Raw genomic sequence first — 18450 nt, 5'->3', positions numbered from 1 at the left:
ACTGCTCCATAGTCAAGCCTGGTATATCCCTGCCTCTGCTTCACATGGAAATTGTGCTGTTGGAGTCCTTGGGTTCTGACCAAAATCTGGGTCAACATCAGAAAATGATTATTTTCCATTTTAATGCTGTGGCTCTGCTCTGATCCCTTGCACGTGTGAGGGGAAACCGTGGAAAATAAACAAAGCACATAAATCAAGCTTTGAAAGAGAAAAATATCCGGAGGGATTTTTTTTTTTTCAATGAAGAGCGTGAACACTGTGCTTCTCTGGAGGAATATTCGGCCGAGGAAGGAGGGTAGTGCATACAGTGTGAGTGCGCGCGTGTGTGCATGTGTGTGTGTGTGTGTCTGTGTGTGTGCCGTGCGTGCGCGCCCGCGGAGAGGGGCGGGGGAGGCGGAGGAGGAGGATGAGATCATAGTTTCAGGATCCTCAGGAAACCCTGGTACTGGCAGCAGCCAGCCGCTGCTGTGCCCACATGACCCACAACTCTGGCAGAGGACCGGCACTTCCAACATTATTAAATAATAAGAAAGCGGCCCTGCGCCCTGCCCAGAGCGCCCTGCGGACTAATGGGCACCTTCTGAGAGTTTGGCGAGTCGGTGACGAGGCCGCCGTCCATGCCAAGGTGTGTGCTAGGCGTTTTCCTCCGTGACAGCGCGGGGGTGGGGGAGGGCGCGGGGCGCGGGTCCGGGGCCGCGAGGAGTGGGCGCCGGGCTGGGCTGCGGCGCTGCCGGCCGCCCGGAGCGGCGGAGGCGGGGGATGCCCGGGACGCGCAGCCCCGCGACGCAGGGACCGCAGCCCGGGCGCCGGGGACACGGTGGGCTGCGGGGCGAGCGCCGGCGTGGCGCCCGAAAAGTCAGGATGGAAGCGCCGGCGAGCGCGGGTGGGGGGGCCGGGGATCGCCCCCACGCCCACTCGCGGGGTTCCCACCTGCGCGCGGGCCGGGCCGCAGGGGGCGCAGAGCAGGTGCGGCGCCGCAGCCGGGACTGCGGAGGGCGCCTGGCGGCCGGGCGGCGCCTCGGGCCGGGTGGCGGGGCGGCTGCGGCAGGAGGGCCGGCGAGGGCGCGGGCGCAGGTACCTCGCCCCGAGGGGGCCCCGCCGCGCAGCCCTGGCCCCGGGCGGGGGATGGCCGCCGCTGGCGTCGCTGCGGGCTGAGTTGTTTTTGTGGTCATTGCCGCCCTCCGGTCGTCCTGGAGGGCTGAGCTGGTGGGAGTGGCGTGGCCACCTCCACTGGGGGTGGCACTTGACGGTGGGGGGCAGTGCGGGGTGGGGGTGGGGGCCGGGGAATCCGCGGCGGGTTCCTTTCCAGCCCGCGGCGTCTGTGCGCGTGGCCCGGCGCTGCGGTGCGTGGATGGCTGCGTGGGAGTGGGCGCTCCTACTGGGCGCGGGGGCGGCTGGGCACCCAGGTGAGGATCCGGCATGTGTAGCCTGTTGCCCACTTTGGAGTTTTCCACTGGACAGAGGACGGACGGGAGGTTGGCTCTAGAACCCCAAGTGGGAGGTGGAGAGGTGTCTGTCCGAGGACCAGCCCCAAGGGGAGCGGAGGGGTGGCCAGGCGGAACTCGGGCGCCGAGGCACCGCGGCTGGGACTGGGTAGTACAACTTTCCCTGTGGCGGACGTGGGGTCTGGCTTTGAGAAGGTAAGTGTAGAGCTGAGGGGGGAAATAGGAAAGGTACGCTCGTGAAGTAAACACCATTAGATTCATTCTTTCATTCTTGCTCTAAAAACAAGGCCTTTTGAGTTGATGTTTACCTTCAAGGGTTCCTGTAATCAATTATGGTCACTTGGTATTTAATGTATGTTGTGTTTTCTTTTGAATGTAACAATTACCTATATTGTTAAAGGACAGGGAGTGATTAACTTATTTTACAAAAAAATCCACTTATTCTGTTTATTCCAAAGGTAGAAACTTTAGGAAAAAACAGCTCTCCACAAATTCCATGCACAGTTCTATGTTCTTTAATTTTATTATCTCACTTAATTCTTATACCACCATAAAGGGAAGAGTAGGTAATAATAGTATCTATGTTTTATAGATAGGGAAATCCACAGAGAGGTGAAGGTGAAATAACTCACCCAAGGTCATACAGTTATGAAATATTCGAGTCAGCGGGACTTTTGATGTACTCTTAACCTAGTCATCATATATATATGTACGTGTATATATGTACATATATACACGTACATATATATGTGCATATATATATATATATATATATATATATATTAGAACCCCATTGTACCTAAAGTCTATCTTTGATATATTTCCCACACCTCTACCAAGATGATCCTCTTAATTGTGTGCAACACTTTGGGGGCAATTAACTCTTTCTCATTTTAATACTGTAATTATGGCAGCTATCCTTTGAGTAGTTTCCTTTTGTCGTATGAACCTAATTTCCTATACAATTATAGATTAAAGTAGTATTTATAAGCACAATCAAGCTTTTCAGCAGTTAAGATTCAATAGGAAAGTAGATTATAAAGCAGATAGCTGAATCTATTTGTTTGCACTTTGCTCAAAGCGTGGTCATTATTTTCTTCATAATAGGATCTTGCAGAATTTTTGGTCAGCTTTAATAATCTTTAATCCAATCACTCTGAAAAGAGGTTATGGAGCTTTTAAAGATGACTTATGCAGTTCTCTTTCAACTGTCCGTAATTAAAAGCAGGCTATATTTTGAGGGTGTTCATGTACATCATGCCTTTCCCAATGGTAAACACTATTATCCAGAGTTGTGGAGCAATGAAGACTGAAATCAAAATTTTCTCATTATTCTAAGTTGAAATAATTTTAAATCTTCACTTGTTTTAAATGATCTATGGTGTTGAAAAAGGTCTCCGTGGGGTGAACTCCAGAGAATTACTCTTCATTTGAGCTTATTGAGCTCTCATGATATTCATTCTCTTGGACAGATGTCTCTCTTAAATCTTCATTGGCTATTCTTTAAGTAATTTAAATGCTTCTTTACATAATGAGTTTCCAAATTATTTTGACAATCATAAATTTCCTTAATTCTTGTCTTTAAGTTTAATTAAATTCAATGTACACATTTCAAATCCACACCTAGTCAACATTATAAGTGAAAAGGGACTGGAATCCAACTGGAACTACGTGAAAACATGATCTTTGGGTATGAAAAAAATTTTCCACACCAAAGCATGGCTGCAGGGTTATTTTGGGGATGCTGGAGGGCAGTGCTGTGGTTGGGAGAGTTGCACACCATGGGACACAAGTATTTTTGATATTGAAATTGAGTCTGAATTTTCCAAGACTATTTATATAGGATGTTGATTGTCATTGAGGTATAAATCCTATGATACACACATGTCCTTTCTTTCCTGACTCAGATCTGTTCCAGTTTTATAGTTTCTGTTACTTATTTTAGAGAAAGCATTACCTTGTTCCTTTTACCTCACCTGGTAGATTTGACATGACTTTTTCCTTTGAAGTTCCATATCTCTGGTTTGGGGAGAATCGTACCATCTCGGCCTCCTGAGGACCCCTCTATTCCAGGTGCTGGATGGACAACCGGAGGTCAGTGGTCAGCAGGAAGATGAGTGAGCCCTGTCCATTTCAGAGGGTCAGACTTTAATGAAGTAATTATACAAGTAAACCCGTATTTACAAATTGAGGTAAAATCTCTGAAAGAAAGACTTCAATAAGAATGCACGTTAAACCCTAGCCGGTTTGCCTCAGTATATAGAGAGCATTGGCCTGCAGACTGAAAGGTCCCATGTTGGATTCTGGTCGAGGGAACATGTCAAGGTTGGCTCGATCCCCAGTAGGGGGCATGTAGGAGGCAGCCGACCAATGATTCTCATCATTGATGTTTCTACCTCTCTCTTCCTCTCTGAAATCAATTATATATATATTTGAAAAGAGTGTGTGTTAAGGAATTCTGGACCAGGCAGGGAGTTCAAAACAGGATGCCCATAAAATCACGTATTTGCAGAGGAATGACGTGTGAGGAAGTGTTTACTAAGTCCAGTGGTCTTCTTAAATGCTTTCATAAATATTTCCTGAATTATTTTCAGAGACCTGTGTCTCATCCTGGTTATCTCTACACTTCTCCTTTCACCAGAAGACACACTGTTTCCCCTCATTATCCGCCTATGGACATGGGGAGGTTTACAAAACTCTCCAATACTTTTTAAAGCACAGAGAGCATGTGCTACCCTCAACTGGTGAGTATCTTCTTGGAAGAGAGTCATTTAATTTTAAGGAAATATAGTTCTTTTCTTTCTTTACCTTAATAACCACTTTGAAATCTGAAAAGGTAGTTGCATGTGTGATAAAGTGGAAGAATGTTTCAAAATAGAAATGTAACTGACTTATGACTGGGACCTAAAATTCTACGAAGTGTCCACGGGAAGAGAAGAGGCTCCGGAGTAAAGGAGGTGAACCTAAGTGTTTACTACACTGGGGAAGTACATCCTAACAGCTTAAAGCAGACATCACAGTATCTGCATTTGTGGAATACTTACTGTGTGCTGGACATCATTTCATGGGCTCTATATAAATTAGTATCCAAATTCCTCCCAATAGGCTCCTGAGGTCTCCTCATTGTATAGGAAGGGAACTGAAGTACAAAGAGGACAAGAATCATAACCACTGTCGCAAAGATAGAGAGAACCCTAAACTCAGAAGTTCTGATTCTGTCGTCCACACTGGGAACTAATGAGGTGTGACACCTGGTTCATAAATATCCTGGTGCCTTAAATTCCCATCATTGTGAAAATAATGACACTTCCTAATTTGATCTTTTAGTTACTTTTTCCTTCATAAAAATAAGTGGAAAACATAATGCTTTTTCTATATCAAAGATTTTTGCCCCATATTTTATAGGCAAAATATCCATATAAAGCAAGAAAATATATACGAATGCCTATACAAAGACTGGTGATTGCTAGATTATGAGAAATGTCTCATTATATTTTTTTTTAATTCAAAAATAGTAACTTGAGTTACATTTGAAACTGTTGACAATTTTAACATCAGTAATATGTACTTGTGCATTCCAAATAATTACGGAAATATCTTTAACAGCTGGAAGTTCTAATTGATAAAGTTAAGAATTTAAGTCACCTCTTTCACCTTCCCCAAAAGTCTTTGTCCAGGGTATGCACTGCTAGGAGGCTATAAAGTATAACATCAAAACATCGGTAGCAATATCTTTGTAAAAATTTATTTAAAAACCCTGTTAATTTTTGCATTGAAATCTTTTGACATGACTCAGAGTAAGTGTTATGATAAAAAACTTACTCTTTTCAAATATTATCCAAACAGTGTTAGCCTAAGACACATGGCACCAGTCATTAGCAAAAGCGAGTACTGATTGGCTGTGTGCTAATGCATATAAAGATGTTTGCACAGTGTCTGAAAATAAATGTGAGTCAAGGTTATTTCTCCCTGCAAACAGCGGGTTCTATGCAGTTGATATGATTAATGTTAATGTTCACCATGAATCGCAATCCCTATGTAGTACACATCTACAAATGTGTGTGTCTCTTCTTTGAAGCTGTTGGGAATCCTTAGGGCAGAGCATATAGTTTCTATGACTCATGTATCCCTATGAAGAATGTGATGCATCATTTACCTGTATGCCCAGCTTCACACAAAGCTTTATATCATAGCATCACTAGCAAACTTTCACTCTGATTTATGCCATCAGGAAGGTGATGCAAGACTTGGTTTTGCTTTATGTGTGTGTGCGTGTGCATGTGTTATGAGAGAAAGATGACATTGAGTGCACCATAGAATAACTCATTAACTAGCTTACAATTTGATGCCATCATACAGGGTCCTATTCCCAAGAGTGCTGTGTGTTTAATGTAAATGTAAAATATGCCCATCAGTTATAATAGTATAGATTATGCAGGCCAACAAACAACTCTAGAATTTCAGTGACTAAAAACCCCCACAAGGGTTTACTTATTGCTAATATTATGTGCCCATGTTGGTCAATATAAGACTATTTCACACCTTCCTCGCTCAGAGACCCAGACTAATAAAGCTCCCATCATCCAAAGCATCCTCATCCTTCCTCAGGCACATGGGAACGTGGTGAGTCACCCACAATAATTCATAAAGGCTTTCATCAGGGAGCACTACTGGCCACTTGCACTCACATTTTATTGGCCACAGCGGGTCATATGATCTTCTTATTCATAAGCGAAGGCTATCACATGCCCAGGCTGAAGAAAATGGCAAGATTTGTGAACAGACCTCATGGTTACCATATAAAATTAGCCAGGACTCTTCAGTAGTTTTATCACCTAAAAACAATGTATGATTTACTATAAAAGTGGAGTGACCCACAGTTGTGTTTAGAATGTCAGCATGGAAAGATAGCTCCTGCATAAAATGACTAGCAAAGAAATAGACACTAAACTTGTGACATTGGTGACATCCTTGTTTTCCCCCAGTGGGGTTGAATTTAGTCAAGGAAAGATACTAGCTATGGTTTTATTTTGAGGAAATACATGAGGGAGCCTATAGGACAGCTAGCATAAGCCATGGACGCTGCCAAGAACTGCTTACAGCACCCAAGCTGTGTTTTTCTCAACAGACTTGAGGGTATCAGCATGGTACAGAAAGTGGGACAGCTAGGTGTGTCTTTTAATGTCACCTGCACCTATAGAGACAGATAAACATGCAAATGAACTGTATGTTTATTTTACATCGCTATACATAATCTGAAAAGTTAGGAGGTATCCTACCCATATGTTTTAACTAAACCTTTTATTTTGAGATAATGGTAGACTCACATGCTACTGAAAGAAATTATATATGGAGAGATCCCATGGCCCCTTGTACCCAGGTTACCCGCTTTGTGCGAAATGGCCCAATCTTAAAACTTAACAGTAAAACACAACAAACAATCCAATTAGAAAAATGGGCAAATAACATGAAGAAATATTTCACCAAGGAAGATACACAAATGGCAAAGAAGCACATAAGATGACGTTCAACATCATTAAGGAAATGCAAATTAAAACCACAATGAGATGTCACTGCAAACTAGTATAAAATCATTATACTAGTGTTTATTGCAAGTATATCAAATTTCATTGTTTTTGGTATGTTTATTTGTACCCTGAGAACTTCCTTCAATTTATTAGTCCTAAAAGTTTATATTTTTTTTTAGAAATGTCGATGTGGACACTTTTCACTTTTATTTCTTTTTCCTTGTCGTATTGCACTGGCTAGAACTTTTAGTACTGTGTTGAATAAGAGTGATGAGAGTGGACATTCACCTTGTTGCTTACTTTCAGGGCAAAACATTTAATCCTTTACCATTAAGTATAATGTCAGCTGTCACGTCTTTGCAGATGTTCTTTATAAAATTGAAGAATTTTGCCTTCATTCCAATTTTTCTGATTTTTTTTTATCATGAAAAGGTATTAATTTTTGTAAAAGTACTTTTTTCCCCTCAAGTGATATGACTGTTTAATTTTCTTCTTTAGTCTGTTAATATGGTGAAGTATATTGAGTGATTTTTGACTAGAATCAACCTTCCATTGCTGCAGTAAATCCCACTTGGTCTTTGTGTATAATTTATAGTACACACTACTGTTTGCCAATATTTTGTTAAATATTTTTATGTCTATATTCATGAGAGATACTGGTCTGTAACTATTTTTTGGTACCTTCTTTTATAATAGTATCAGAAAATACTAGCTTTATAAAATGAATTGGAACGTATTCCATGCTCTTCTATTTTCTGAAAGAGATTGTATAGAATTGGTCTTTATTCTTTACATGATTGATGGAATTCTCCAGTGAAGCCATCTGGGCTGCGAGGTTGCATTTTGTGTGTGTGTGTGTGTGTGTGTGTGTGTGTGTGTGTTGTTTTAGTTAAGAACTCTGTTTCTTTAATATTTGTTGTTGTTGTTTTTTGCTAGGGCTGCCTTAACAAAATAAAACCCAACTGGGTAGCTTAAACAAATATATTTTCTCATAGTTCTGGAGACCTGGAAGATTAAGGTGTCAGCAGGATTGGTTTCCTCTGAGGCCTCTCTGCTTGGCATAAGCGACCGCCTTCTCACCAGGTCCTCACATGGTCTTTTCTGTGTGTGCATCCTTGGTGTCTCTCTGGGCGCTCAGATTTCCTCTAAGAAAGATACTAGGCCACTGGATGAGGGCCCACTCTAATTGTCACATTTTAACTCAATCATAACTTGAAAGGCCCTATCTCCAAATATAGTCACGTTCTGTACTAGGGATTGGGGCTTCAACGTATGAATTTGGGAGAGGGAACAATTTAGCTTATAATAATACTTTTGGCTATTTAAATGATTTGTTTTCATACTGTGTGGGTTGTGGTAATTTAAGTTTATTACGATTTAGTTATCTCTAAGTAGTCCAATTTATTTTTGTTGAGTTATTTATTTTTGTTATTTTGATGTCTGTGGGGTCTGTAGTGATATCCCTTGCTTCATTCTTTTTTTAAAAAAATAAATAAATCTTTATTGTTTGAAGTATTACATATATCATCTTTTTTTCCCCATGGACCCCCTCCAGCTCGCCCCTGCCCCCACCTCAGGCCCTCCCTGCCCCATTGCCTGTGGCCATAGGTCATGCATATCTATATATATAAAAGCCTAAGCGATCAAGCAACTGTTTGGCAGTTCGACCGGTAGCTATGATGCACACTGACCACCAGGGGCAGATGTTCTGACCTGTAGGCTAGGTTGCTGGCTGTTGGTTAGCTTGCTGAGGGGGCCCTGTTGGCCCCAAATCTAGTTCACCTGCACCCCGAACCCAGAGAGGAGAGAGATGGTAGCCTGGTTTCTCGCAGTATCTGCCATAGGTTAGCTTGCTGTGATCTTAAAATATTTCTTCTAATTAATTTTCTTTCAATGTGCATGAATCCATGCACCGGGCCCCTAGTATGCATACAAGGTTCTTGGTTGATTACTTCCCATCCTCCCATCCTCCTCTGCCTTCCCTCCAAGATTTCCCACTCTGTTCCATGCTTCCATGTCTATGGATCCACTCCACTCATCATTTATTTTGTTATTTAGATTCCACATATCAGTGAAATCATGTGATACTTGTCTTTCTCTGTCTGACTTATTTCACTTAGCATGATACTCTCCAAGTCCCTCCATGCTGCCTCAAACAGTAAGAGATTCTTTTTTTTCTTTCTTTTCTTTTTTTTACTGTTGCATAGTACTCCATGGTATAAATATACCACAGCTTTTTTATCCATTCATCTACTGATGGGCACTTGGGCTGTTTCCAGATTTTTTTTTTTTAAATATATTTTTATTGATTTTTTACAGAGAGGAAGGGAGAGAGATAGAGAGTTAGAAATATCGATGAGAGAGAAACATCGACCAGCTGCCTCCTGCACACCTCCTACTGGGTATGTGCCCGCAACCCAGGTACATGCCCTTGACCGGAATCGAACCTGGGACCCTTCAGTCCGCAGGCCGACGCTCTATCCACCGAGCTAAACTGGTTTTGGCTGTTTCCAGATCTTAACTATTTTAAGTTGTGCTGTTATGAAGATAGGGGTGCGTATGTTCTTTCTGATCGGTGTTTCAATTTTCTTAGGATATATTCCCAGAAGTAGGATCACTGGGTCAAGTGGCAGTTCCATATTTAATTTTTTAAGGAAACTTCATACTGTTTTCCATAATGACTGCAACAGTCTGCATTCCCACCAGCAGTGTACAAGGATTCCCTTTTCTCCACATCCTTGCCAGCACTTGTCATTTGTTGATTTGTTGACGGTAGCCATTCTGATAGGTGTGAGGTGATGCCTCATTGCCATTTTAATTTGAATCTCTCTGATAATTAGTGACTTTGAACATTTTTTCATATATCTCTTGGCCATCTGTATGTCCTCTTTGGAGAAGTGTCTATTTAGGTCCTTTGCCCATTTTTTACTTGGCTTGTCTTCCTTTCGTTAAGTTGTATGAGTTCCTTATATATTTTAGATATTACCCCTTTATCAGATGTATCGTTGCCAAATATGTTCTCCCATACAGTGGGCTCCCTTTTTGTTTTGTTGATGGTTTCTTTTGCTGTGCAGAAGCTTTTTATTTTGATGTAGTCCCACTTGTTTATTTTCTCCTTAGTTTCCTTTGCTGTAGGAGATGTATCCATAAACATATTGCTATGAGAGATTTCTGAGACTGTGCTGCCTGTGGCTTCTTCTAGGATTATTATGGTTTCACGACTTAACATTTAAGTATTGTATCCATTTTGAGTTTATTTTTGTGTATGGTGTAAGTTGGTGGTCTGGTTTCATTTTTTTGCATGTATCTGTCCAGTTTTTCCAACACCATTTATTGAAGAGACTGTCTTGACTACATTGTATGCTCTTGACTCCTTTGTCAAATATTAATTAAGCATAATGGCTTGGATCAATTTCTGGGTCCTCTGTTCTGTTACATTGATCTACATGTCTGTTCTTGTGCCATTTCCAGGCTGTTTTGATTACGGTGGCTTTGTGGTGTAACTTGAAATCTGGTATTGTGATCCCTCCAACTTTGTTCTTCTTTCTCAAGATTGCTGCAGCTATTTGGGGTCTTTTTTGATTCCATAAAAATTTTTGGAGTATTTGTCCTAGATCTGTGAAATATGCTATTGGTATTTTAATAGGAATTGCTTTGAATTTATAGATTGCCTTGGGCAGTATGAACATTTTAATTATGTTGATTCTACCAACCCATGAAGAAGGTATATTTTTCCACTTGTTTACGTCTTCCTCTATCCCTTTTTTTCAACATCCTGTAGTTTTCTGAGTACAGGTCTTTTGCCTCCTTGGTTACGTTTATTCCTAAGTATCTTAATTTTTTTGTTGCAATGGTAAATGGGATTGTTTGTTTAGTTTATCTTTCTGTGAGTTCACTATTGGTGTATAAGAAAGCCATCGATTTTTTGGTGTTAATTTTGTATCCTGCTTCATTGCCAAATTCATTTATTAAATGTAGTAGTCTTTTGGTGGAGTCTAGATTTTTCTATATACAATATCATATCATCTGTGAATAGTGAGAGTTTTACTTCCTCCTTTGCAATTTGGATGCCTTTTATTTCTTCTTCTTGTCTGATCACTATGGCTAGCACTTCCAGTACTATGTTGAATAAGAGTGGTGAAATCGGACATCCCTGTCTTGTTCCTGTTCTCAGGGGAAATAGTTTTAATTTTTGTCCATTGAGTATGATGTTGGCTGTAAGTTTGTCATATACGGCCTTTATCATGTTGAGATATGCTCCTCCTATTCCAGTGATGGCGAACCTTTTGAGCTCGGCGTGTCAGCATTTTGAAAAACCCTAACTTAACTCTGGTGCCATGTCACATATAGAAATTTTTTGATCTTTGCAACAATAGTAAAACAAAGACTTATATTTTTGATATTTATTTTATATATTTAAATGCCATTTAACAAAGAAAAATCAACCAAAAAAATGAGTTCGCGTGTCACCTCTGACACACGTGTCATAGGTTCACCATCACTGTTCTATTCCCACTTGCTGAGAGTTTTTATCAAAAATGGGTGTTGGATTTTGTCCAATGCTTTTTCTGCGTCTATTGGTATGTTCATGTGATTTTTGTCTTTTAATTTGTTTATGTGATATATCACGTTTATTGATTTGCAAATATTGTACCAGCCTTGCATCCCTGGAATAAATCCCACTTGGTTATGATGCATGATCTTTTTAATATATTGCTGGATCTGACTTGCTAATATTTTGTTGAGAATTTTAGTATCTATGTTCATCAGGGATATTGGCTTATAATTCTCTTTCTTTGTAGTGTCTTTATCTGGTTTTGGAATTAGGAAAATGCTGGCCTCATAAAAAGAGTTTGTAAGTGTTCCTTCCTCTTGGATTTTTTGGAATATTCTGAGGAGTATAGATGTTAGTTTTTCTTTGAATGTTTGGTGAAACTCCCCTGTGAATCCTTCTGGGCCTGGGCTTCTGCTTGCTGGGAGTTTATTATTATCATTATTATTATTATTATTATTATTATTATTGCTTCTATTTCATCAGTAGTTATTGGTCTATTCAGGTACTCTATGTTATTTATTTCTGCTCTAATTGTTATTATTTCCTTCCTTCTACTTACTTTGGGATTTTCTTGTTGTTCTCTTTCTAGTTCTTTAAGTTTTAGGGTTAAATAGTTTATTGTTGATTATTCTTTTCTCTCTTTTTTTTTTTGAGGTATGTCTGTAGTGCTGTCAACTTCAGTCTCAGAACTGCTTTTGCTGTGTCCCAGAAATTTTGGGTTGTGGTGTGTTCATTTTCATTTGTTTCAAGGAAGTTTTTGATTTATTTATTGATTTCATTGGTAACCCATTCATTGTTTAACAACATGCTATTTATCCTCTATATATTTGAATATTTGGGGGTGTTTTTACTGTAGTTGATTTCTAATTTCATTCCATTGTCATCTGAGAAGATGCTTGATATAATTTCAATCTTCTTGAACTTGTAGAGACTTGTTTTGTGTCCTAACATGTGATCTATCTTTGTGAATGACCCATGTGCACTTGAGAAGAATATATATTCTGCTGCTTTGGGGTGAAATGTTCTATAAATGTCAATTAAATCCATCTTATCCAGTGTGTCTTTTAGAGTCACTGTTTCCTTATTAACTTTTTGTCTGGAAGATCTATCCAGTCAAGTCATCAGAGTGTTAAAGTCCCCAATTATGACTGTATTGTTGTCCACCTCTCCTTTAAAGTCCTCTAGAAATTTTTTTTTTATATATTTAGGTGCTCCAGTATTGGGTGCATATATGTTTGCTAGGGTTATATCCTCTTGTGGGATTGATCCCTTTAGTATTATGTAATGACCTTTGTTGTCTCTTGTGATGGACTTCATTTTAAAGTCTATTTTGTTGGATATGAGTATTGCTACTCTAGTTTTGTTTATTTTTCTTTTCCGTTTGCATGGAAAAATTTTTTCCATCCCTTCACTTTCATCCTGTGTCTTTTGTTCTGAGGTGGGTATCTTGTAGACAGCATATAGTTGGGTCATGTTTTTGTATCCATTTAGCTACCCAGTGCCTTTTGATTAGAGCATTTAATCCACTTATATTTTGGGTTATTATTGATAGGTACATATTTATTGCTATTTTAATTCTGTATGCTTAGGTTTCTCTCTCTGTTTCTTCTTCTCACTACAGCAGTCCCTTTAGCATTTCTTGTAATGCTGGTTTGATCATGATGTACTCCTTTAGCCTTTTTTTTTTTTTTTTTCCCAGGAAGCTCATTATTTGACCGTCTATTTTGAATGATAGCCTTGCTGGATATAGTAATCTTGGTTTCAGATCATTGCTTTCCATTACCTTGAGTACTTCATGCCATTCCCTTCTGGCTTATAGAGCTTCTGATGAGAAATCAGGTGTCAGCCTTATGGGAGCTCCTTTGTAGGTAACAGTTTGCTTTTCTCTTGCTGCCTTTAAGATTCTCTCTTTGTCTTTAATTGTTGTCATTTTAAATATGATGTGTCTAGGCATGGGCCTGTTTGGGTTCTTCTTTTTTTAAAAAATATATTTTTATTGATTTCAGAGAGAAAGGGAGTGGGAGAGAAAGGGGGAGAGAGAGAGAGAAACATCAGTGATGAGAGAGAATAATTGATCAGCTGCCTTCTGTATGCCCCACACCCGGGATCAAGCCTGCAACCTGGGCATGTGCCCCTGACCAGAATCGAACCCGTGACCCTTCAGTCTGCAGGCCGATGCTCTATCCATTGAGCCAAACCAGCCAGGGCAGTTTGGGTTCTCTTTGCTTGGGATTCTCTGTGCCTCCTGAACTTGTGCAGCCTTTTTCCTTACCAGGTTAGGGAAATTTTCTGCCATTATTTCTTCAAACGTGTTCTTTCTCCCTTTCTCCCTTTCTCCCTCTTCTGGCACACCTGCTATTCTAATGTTATGTTTCACATTGGCCCAAAGCTCCCTTCAGCTGTCGTCTTGGTGTTTTATTTTTTAATTTTTAATACTCACCCAAGGATATCTTTTTTTCATTGATTTTCAGAGAGAGGGAAAAACAGAGAGAAACACCGATGTGAGAGAAACACATCGGTTGGTTGCCTCCTGCATGAGCCCTGACCAGGCCTTGGCTGGGGAGGAGCCTGCAACCTAGGTACATGCCCTTAGCCGGAATCGAACCCGGAACGCTTCGGTCCTCAGGCTGACGCTCTATCCACTGAGCCAAATCGGCCAGGGCTATCCTCCTGTTTTTTAATTGTTTTTTTCTTTTTGGTTCTCTGATTGATTTTTTTAACTCTATCTTCTAATTCACTGATTCGATCCTCAGTTTCCCCTAATCTGCTGTGTATTCCAATGTGTTCTTTATTTGTGCTATGTCATTCTTTATTTCCGACTGTTCTTTTGTCATAGTTCCTATAACTTTTCTCAAACTTGTTGATCATCTTTACCATCATTATGCTGAACTCTGTTTCAGACATCTGTTTCAGACAAATGTTTTATCTCTTTTGTTTATGTCTGCCGGGGTCCAACCCCAGCGGGTCCAGGGGTTCCCAAAGGCGTAGACGGAGTTGGCGAAGAAGGAATGACATGGAGACAGCGTTCAGTTGATCAGCAGCCTAGCCAGGATCTCCAGCCAAATTCTGGTCTCGATCTCCAGAGAGGTTCTGCTTTGGATCTCCAGAGAGGTTCTGTGTCCATGTTCTCTTGCTAGGTTCTCCAGGTTCTCCAGCCAGGCTCTGTAGCCATGTTCCCTCGCTAGGTTCTCCAGTCAGGTTCTGTCCAGGTTCTCCAGCCAGGTTCAGTCACCAGGTTCTAGTCAGGTTCTCTTGCCAATTTCTGTAGTCAGGTTCAGTCCAGGATCTTTTTGCCATGTTCTCTCACTAGGTTCTGTCTCTAGGTTCTGAGGCCAGTTTCTGTCCAGGATCTTTTGCCATGTTCTCTCCAGCGAAGTTCTTCTGTCCCTAGAGAACGTTCTGTGTAGGTTCTGTGCCTAGGTTCTGTCTCTCTCTCCTCTCTCTCTGTCTCTTGCTGTCTTGTTACATCTGTATTTATACCAGTTGATTCCAATCCTATCAATCTCTATTACAAAGGTTAGGGCGTTTCTTATCTCCATTCCAGGGAGTAAAGATTATGTAGCTTAAGCATGATTGTTCATAGTTAAAGTGATTAATTACCCGCCTGGCACTTAGTTGAGGGGTTTTATTCCCTCCCTAACTTCAGGGGAAAATCCCTACCTGGGGAAACAATCTCTCTCAGAGAGGAGACCTTGGTTAAGACACATAGTTCCAAGAAGGTGAGCAAACATTTTAAGAACAGTATGCCATATATGCCAGGTCCTTTGAAACAGCAAGGATGGACCGGCTCCCGGCATATGTCTTCTTCTGGAGAATTCTCTTGTTCTTTTATTTATGGGTTGTTTCTTTGTCTCCTCATTTTGGCTGCCTGTTTGGGTTTGTGACTATGTATTAGGTAGATCTGCTACACCTCTCAATCTCTAGTGCAGGACAGTGTCAAAAGCTGTTTCTGGCTAATTAGATCAGGCAAAGATTCAAAGCCTCCACAGACTGCCTTTGCCTATAGAGCAGCAGTTCTCAACCTGTGGGTTGCGACCCCTTTTGGGGGTTGAACGACCCTTTCACAGGGGTCGCCTAAGACCATCGGAAAACCCATATATAATTACATATTGTTTTTGTGATTAATCACTATGCTTTCATTATGTTCCATTTGTAACAATGAAATTGGGGGTCACCACAACATGAGGAACTGTATTAAAGGGTCGGGCGTTAGGAAGGTTGAGAACCCCTGCTGTAGAGTACCAGGATTCAGACTTGAATTGCCCGGAGGCATTCATCCTCAGTTTTGTTTTCGCAGGGTGGGGCAGCTGTTTCTGCCTGGAGGCTAAGTGTTGTGTTTAGTCTCTTAAGTAACCTCAGGAACTCCCAAGGTGGGGCAAGGTGTTCACCAGCAGGGTGGGTCAGCTGTGTTCCTCCCAGGCAAAGCTGCTGTATAGCTAATGCTGCCTGAGAAAGATGTCCTATGTCCTCCACCGGAGAAAATGTCTCAGTACAGGAAATGGGGGTCTCTGCCTTCTGAGCTCTAGTCCAGAGCCCCGGGTCCCGGCTTCTGCTCACCCAGCTCCAGTCCACTCTGCCCTCCCTCTGCCAGAGCACACGGTACGGGGCTCCACAGGGAATTTTATGCATTGGCCCTTTAGGAGGGTGCCTAAATTTCAAGCCTTCTCTCCCTGGCAGATGTTGTGGGGGTACTGTCCTCAGTTCTGGTGCTCCCGGCTGGAGGCCCAGCGTGGGGTTTAGACCTCAGAGCTCTCAGTGGGAATCCCCCAGAGCGGATATGTCTCTCTGGAACTTCCCTTGCTGCCTGTGGGCACCAGGCCAGCCCTTTCACCCCTCTGCCCCTCCTACCAGTCTCGATGTGACCTCCACTTTTGGTCCTGGGTGTCAGGGTTCTCTCCTGTGCTTTCCGTTGATTATTCAGGAAGTTTTTCTGTATTTTAGTTGTAATACCAGTTTGTTCCTGGGAGCGTGTCTGTGCAGCATCCACTTACTCCGCCAACATTTTTAATCTTTGTCTCGCTTCATTCTTGATGTTGGTAATTTGTATCTTCATGCTGCTTTCAGTTTTGTTAGAGGTTTGTCAGTTTTATTGACCTTAATGGAACACATTGTTTCATTAATTTTCTCCATTGTTTTTGTTTTTCATTTCATTGATTTCTGCTCTTATAGTTAGTATTTTCTCCAGCCTGCTTGCTTTTGGTTTATTTATATTGTTGAGTGAGAGGTGAGATTATTGGTTTTAGGTATTTCCCCTTTCTAATGTTTGAATTTAGTACTATAAATTTCCCTCTCAGCACTGTCATAACGATGTCCCAAACATCTTACTATGTTGTATTTTTATCTTTATTCAGTTCAAGTCCTTCCTAAAATTTCTTTTGAGATTTCCTCTTTGACCCATGAGTTATTTAGAAGTGTGTTGTTTATTTTCCAAATGTTTGGAGATTTTCCTGTTATCTTTCTGTTACTGATTTCTAGTTTGATTTCATTTTTATCAGAGAACACACTATATGATTTCAATTCTTTTAAATTTTTTAATGTTTATTTTATGGCCTGAAATATTTTCTATCTTGGGATGTGTTCCATGAGCACTTGAAAATTTTGTGTATTCAGATGATTGGGGGGAGAGTGCTCTATAAATGTTCATTATATACTGTTGGTTGATGTTGCTGATGAATCCTTATATATGTTTGTTAATTTTCTGTCTAGTTGTCCTATTGATTGTTGAAAGAGTATGAAGCCTTTGTTATAATTGTGAATTTGCCTATTTATCCTTTTAATTCTATCCATTTGATTTTACATATTTTGTAGCTCAGTTTGTTATATCCGTATTTAGGATTACTATGTCTTCTTGGTATATTGACTCTGGTATCTGGTAATTGGGTTTGCTCAAAGTCTACTTTAACTGATATTAATATAAACACTCCTCTTTTTCCTTGATTGATGTATGCATGATATTTCTGTTTCCATTCTTTCATTTTCAATCTGTCTATATTGTTATATTTGATGAGTCCTTATAGATAAAATATAGTTGTATCTTTCATTTACTGTAATTATTATGTTAGGGCTTGTGCCTTCTATTTTACTTTTGGTTTTTCTCTTTGTTTATGGTTTTTTTTAGTTTCTCTGGGAATTTTCCCTGCCTTTATGTGAATTACTTGAGCATTTATAGAATTATATTATTATTTGTCTATAATGTTTTTTTTAATATATTTTTATTGATTTCAGAGAGAAAGGGAGAGGGAGAGATAGAAACATCCTATCTAATAAAAGAGAAACATGGTAATTGGCGTACGACCACTACCCTTCCCATTGGCTAATCAGGGCGATATGCAAATTAACTGCCAGCCAAGATGGCGGCCAGCAGCCAGGCAGCTTGAAACTAACATGAGGCTTGCTTGCTTCAGTGACAGAGGACTCCAACGTTCCCCGCCTGCCTTGCCGGCCTCTGAGCCTGAAGTTTAAGAAACATTGTAACAAATATAGAAGCTAAACAAAACCCCAGAAACCAGCTTTCAGCCAGCTGGGATCTCAGAGCTGGAGTTGGTACAGAGTTTCGATTATAGAACCGAAACAAACCAGATACCTGCTTTCAGGAGCAGAGGCCTAAGAGCTGGAGCCTAAGAGCTAAAGCTGGCCCAGAATAAAAAAAGAAAAAAGAAAAAAAGGAGCAGTTGGGAGCTTCAGTCCCAGCCTGAAAACAGCCCTCAGCCCCTCACCCAGACTGGCCAGGCACCCCAGTGGGGACCCCCACCCTGAAGGATGTGTGACCAGCTGCAAACAGCCATCATCCCCTCACCCAGGCTGGCCAGGCACCCCAGTGGGGACCCCCACACTGATCCAGGACATCCTTCAGGGCAAAGCAGCCGGCCCCCACCCATGCACCAGGCCTCTATTCTATATAGTAAAAGGGTAATATCCCTCC

At 41.0% G+C, this 18450-nt stretch overlaps 1 protein-coding gene across 2 annotated transcripts in view; it reads left to right on the top strand.

Moving 5' to 3' along the window:
- Window positions 1-330: 330 nt before the first annotated feature.
- DTNA (dystrobrevin alpha) overlaps window positions 331-18450 on the top strand; it is a 311835-nt gene continuing 293715 nt past the window's right edge. The window contains exon 1 of one of the 2 annotated variants that reach the window (XM_081097321.1): window positions 331-625. Coding sequence is in view for 1 of the 2 variants with exons in the window: in XM_081097324.1 (XP_080953450.1) it covers window positions 618-625 (8 nt within the window). In the remaining variant the exon portion in view is untranslated. The remainder of the gene's footprint in view (window positions 626-18450) is intronic. The other variant, XM_081097324.1, reaches the window with a different exon arrangement.

The sequence above is a fragment of the Myotis nattereri genome (genome assembly GCF_964212035.1).
Source record: "Myotis nattereri genome assembly, chromosome: 8".
In the NCBI taxonomy this organism is placed as follows: Eukaryota; Metazoa; Chordata; class Mammalia; order Chiroptera; family Vespertilionidae; genus Myotis; species Myotis nattereri.
This window is presented reverse-complemented; position numbering and strand designations above follow the sequence as displayed.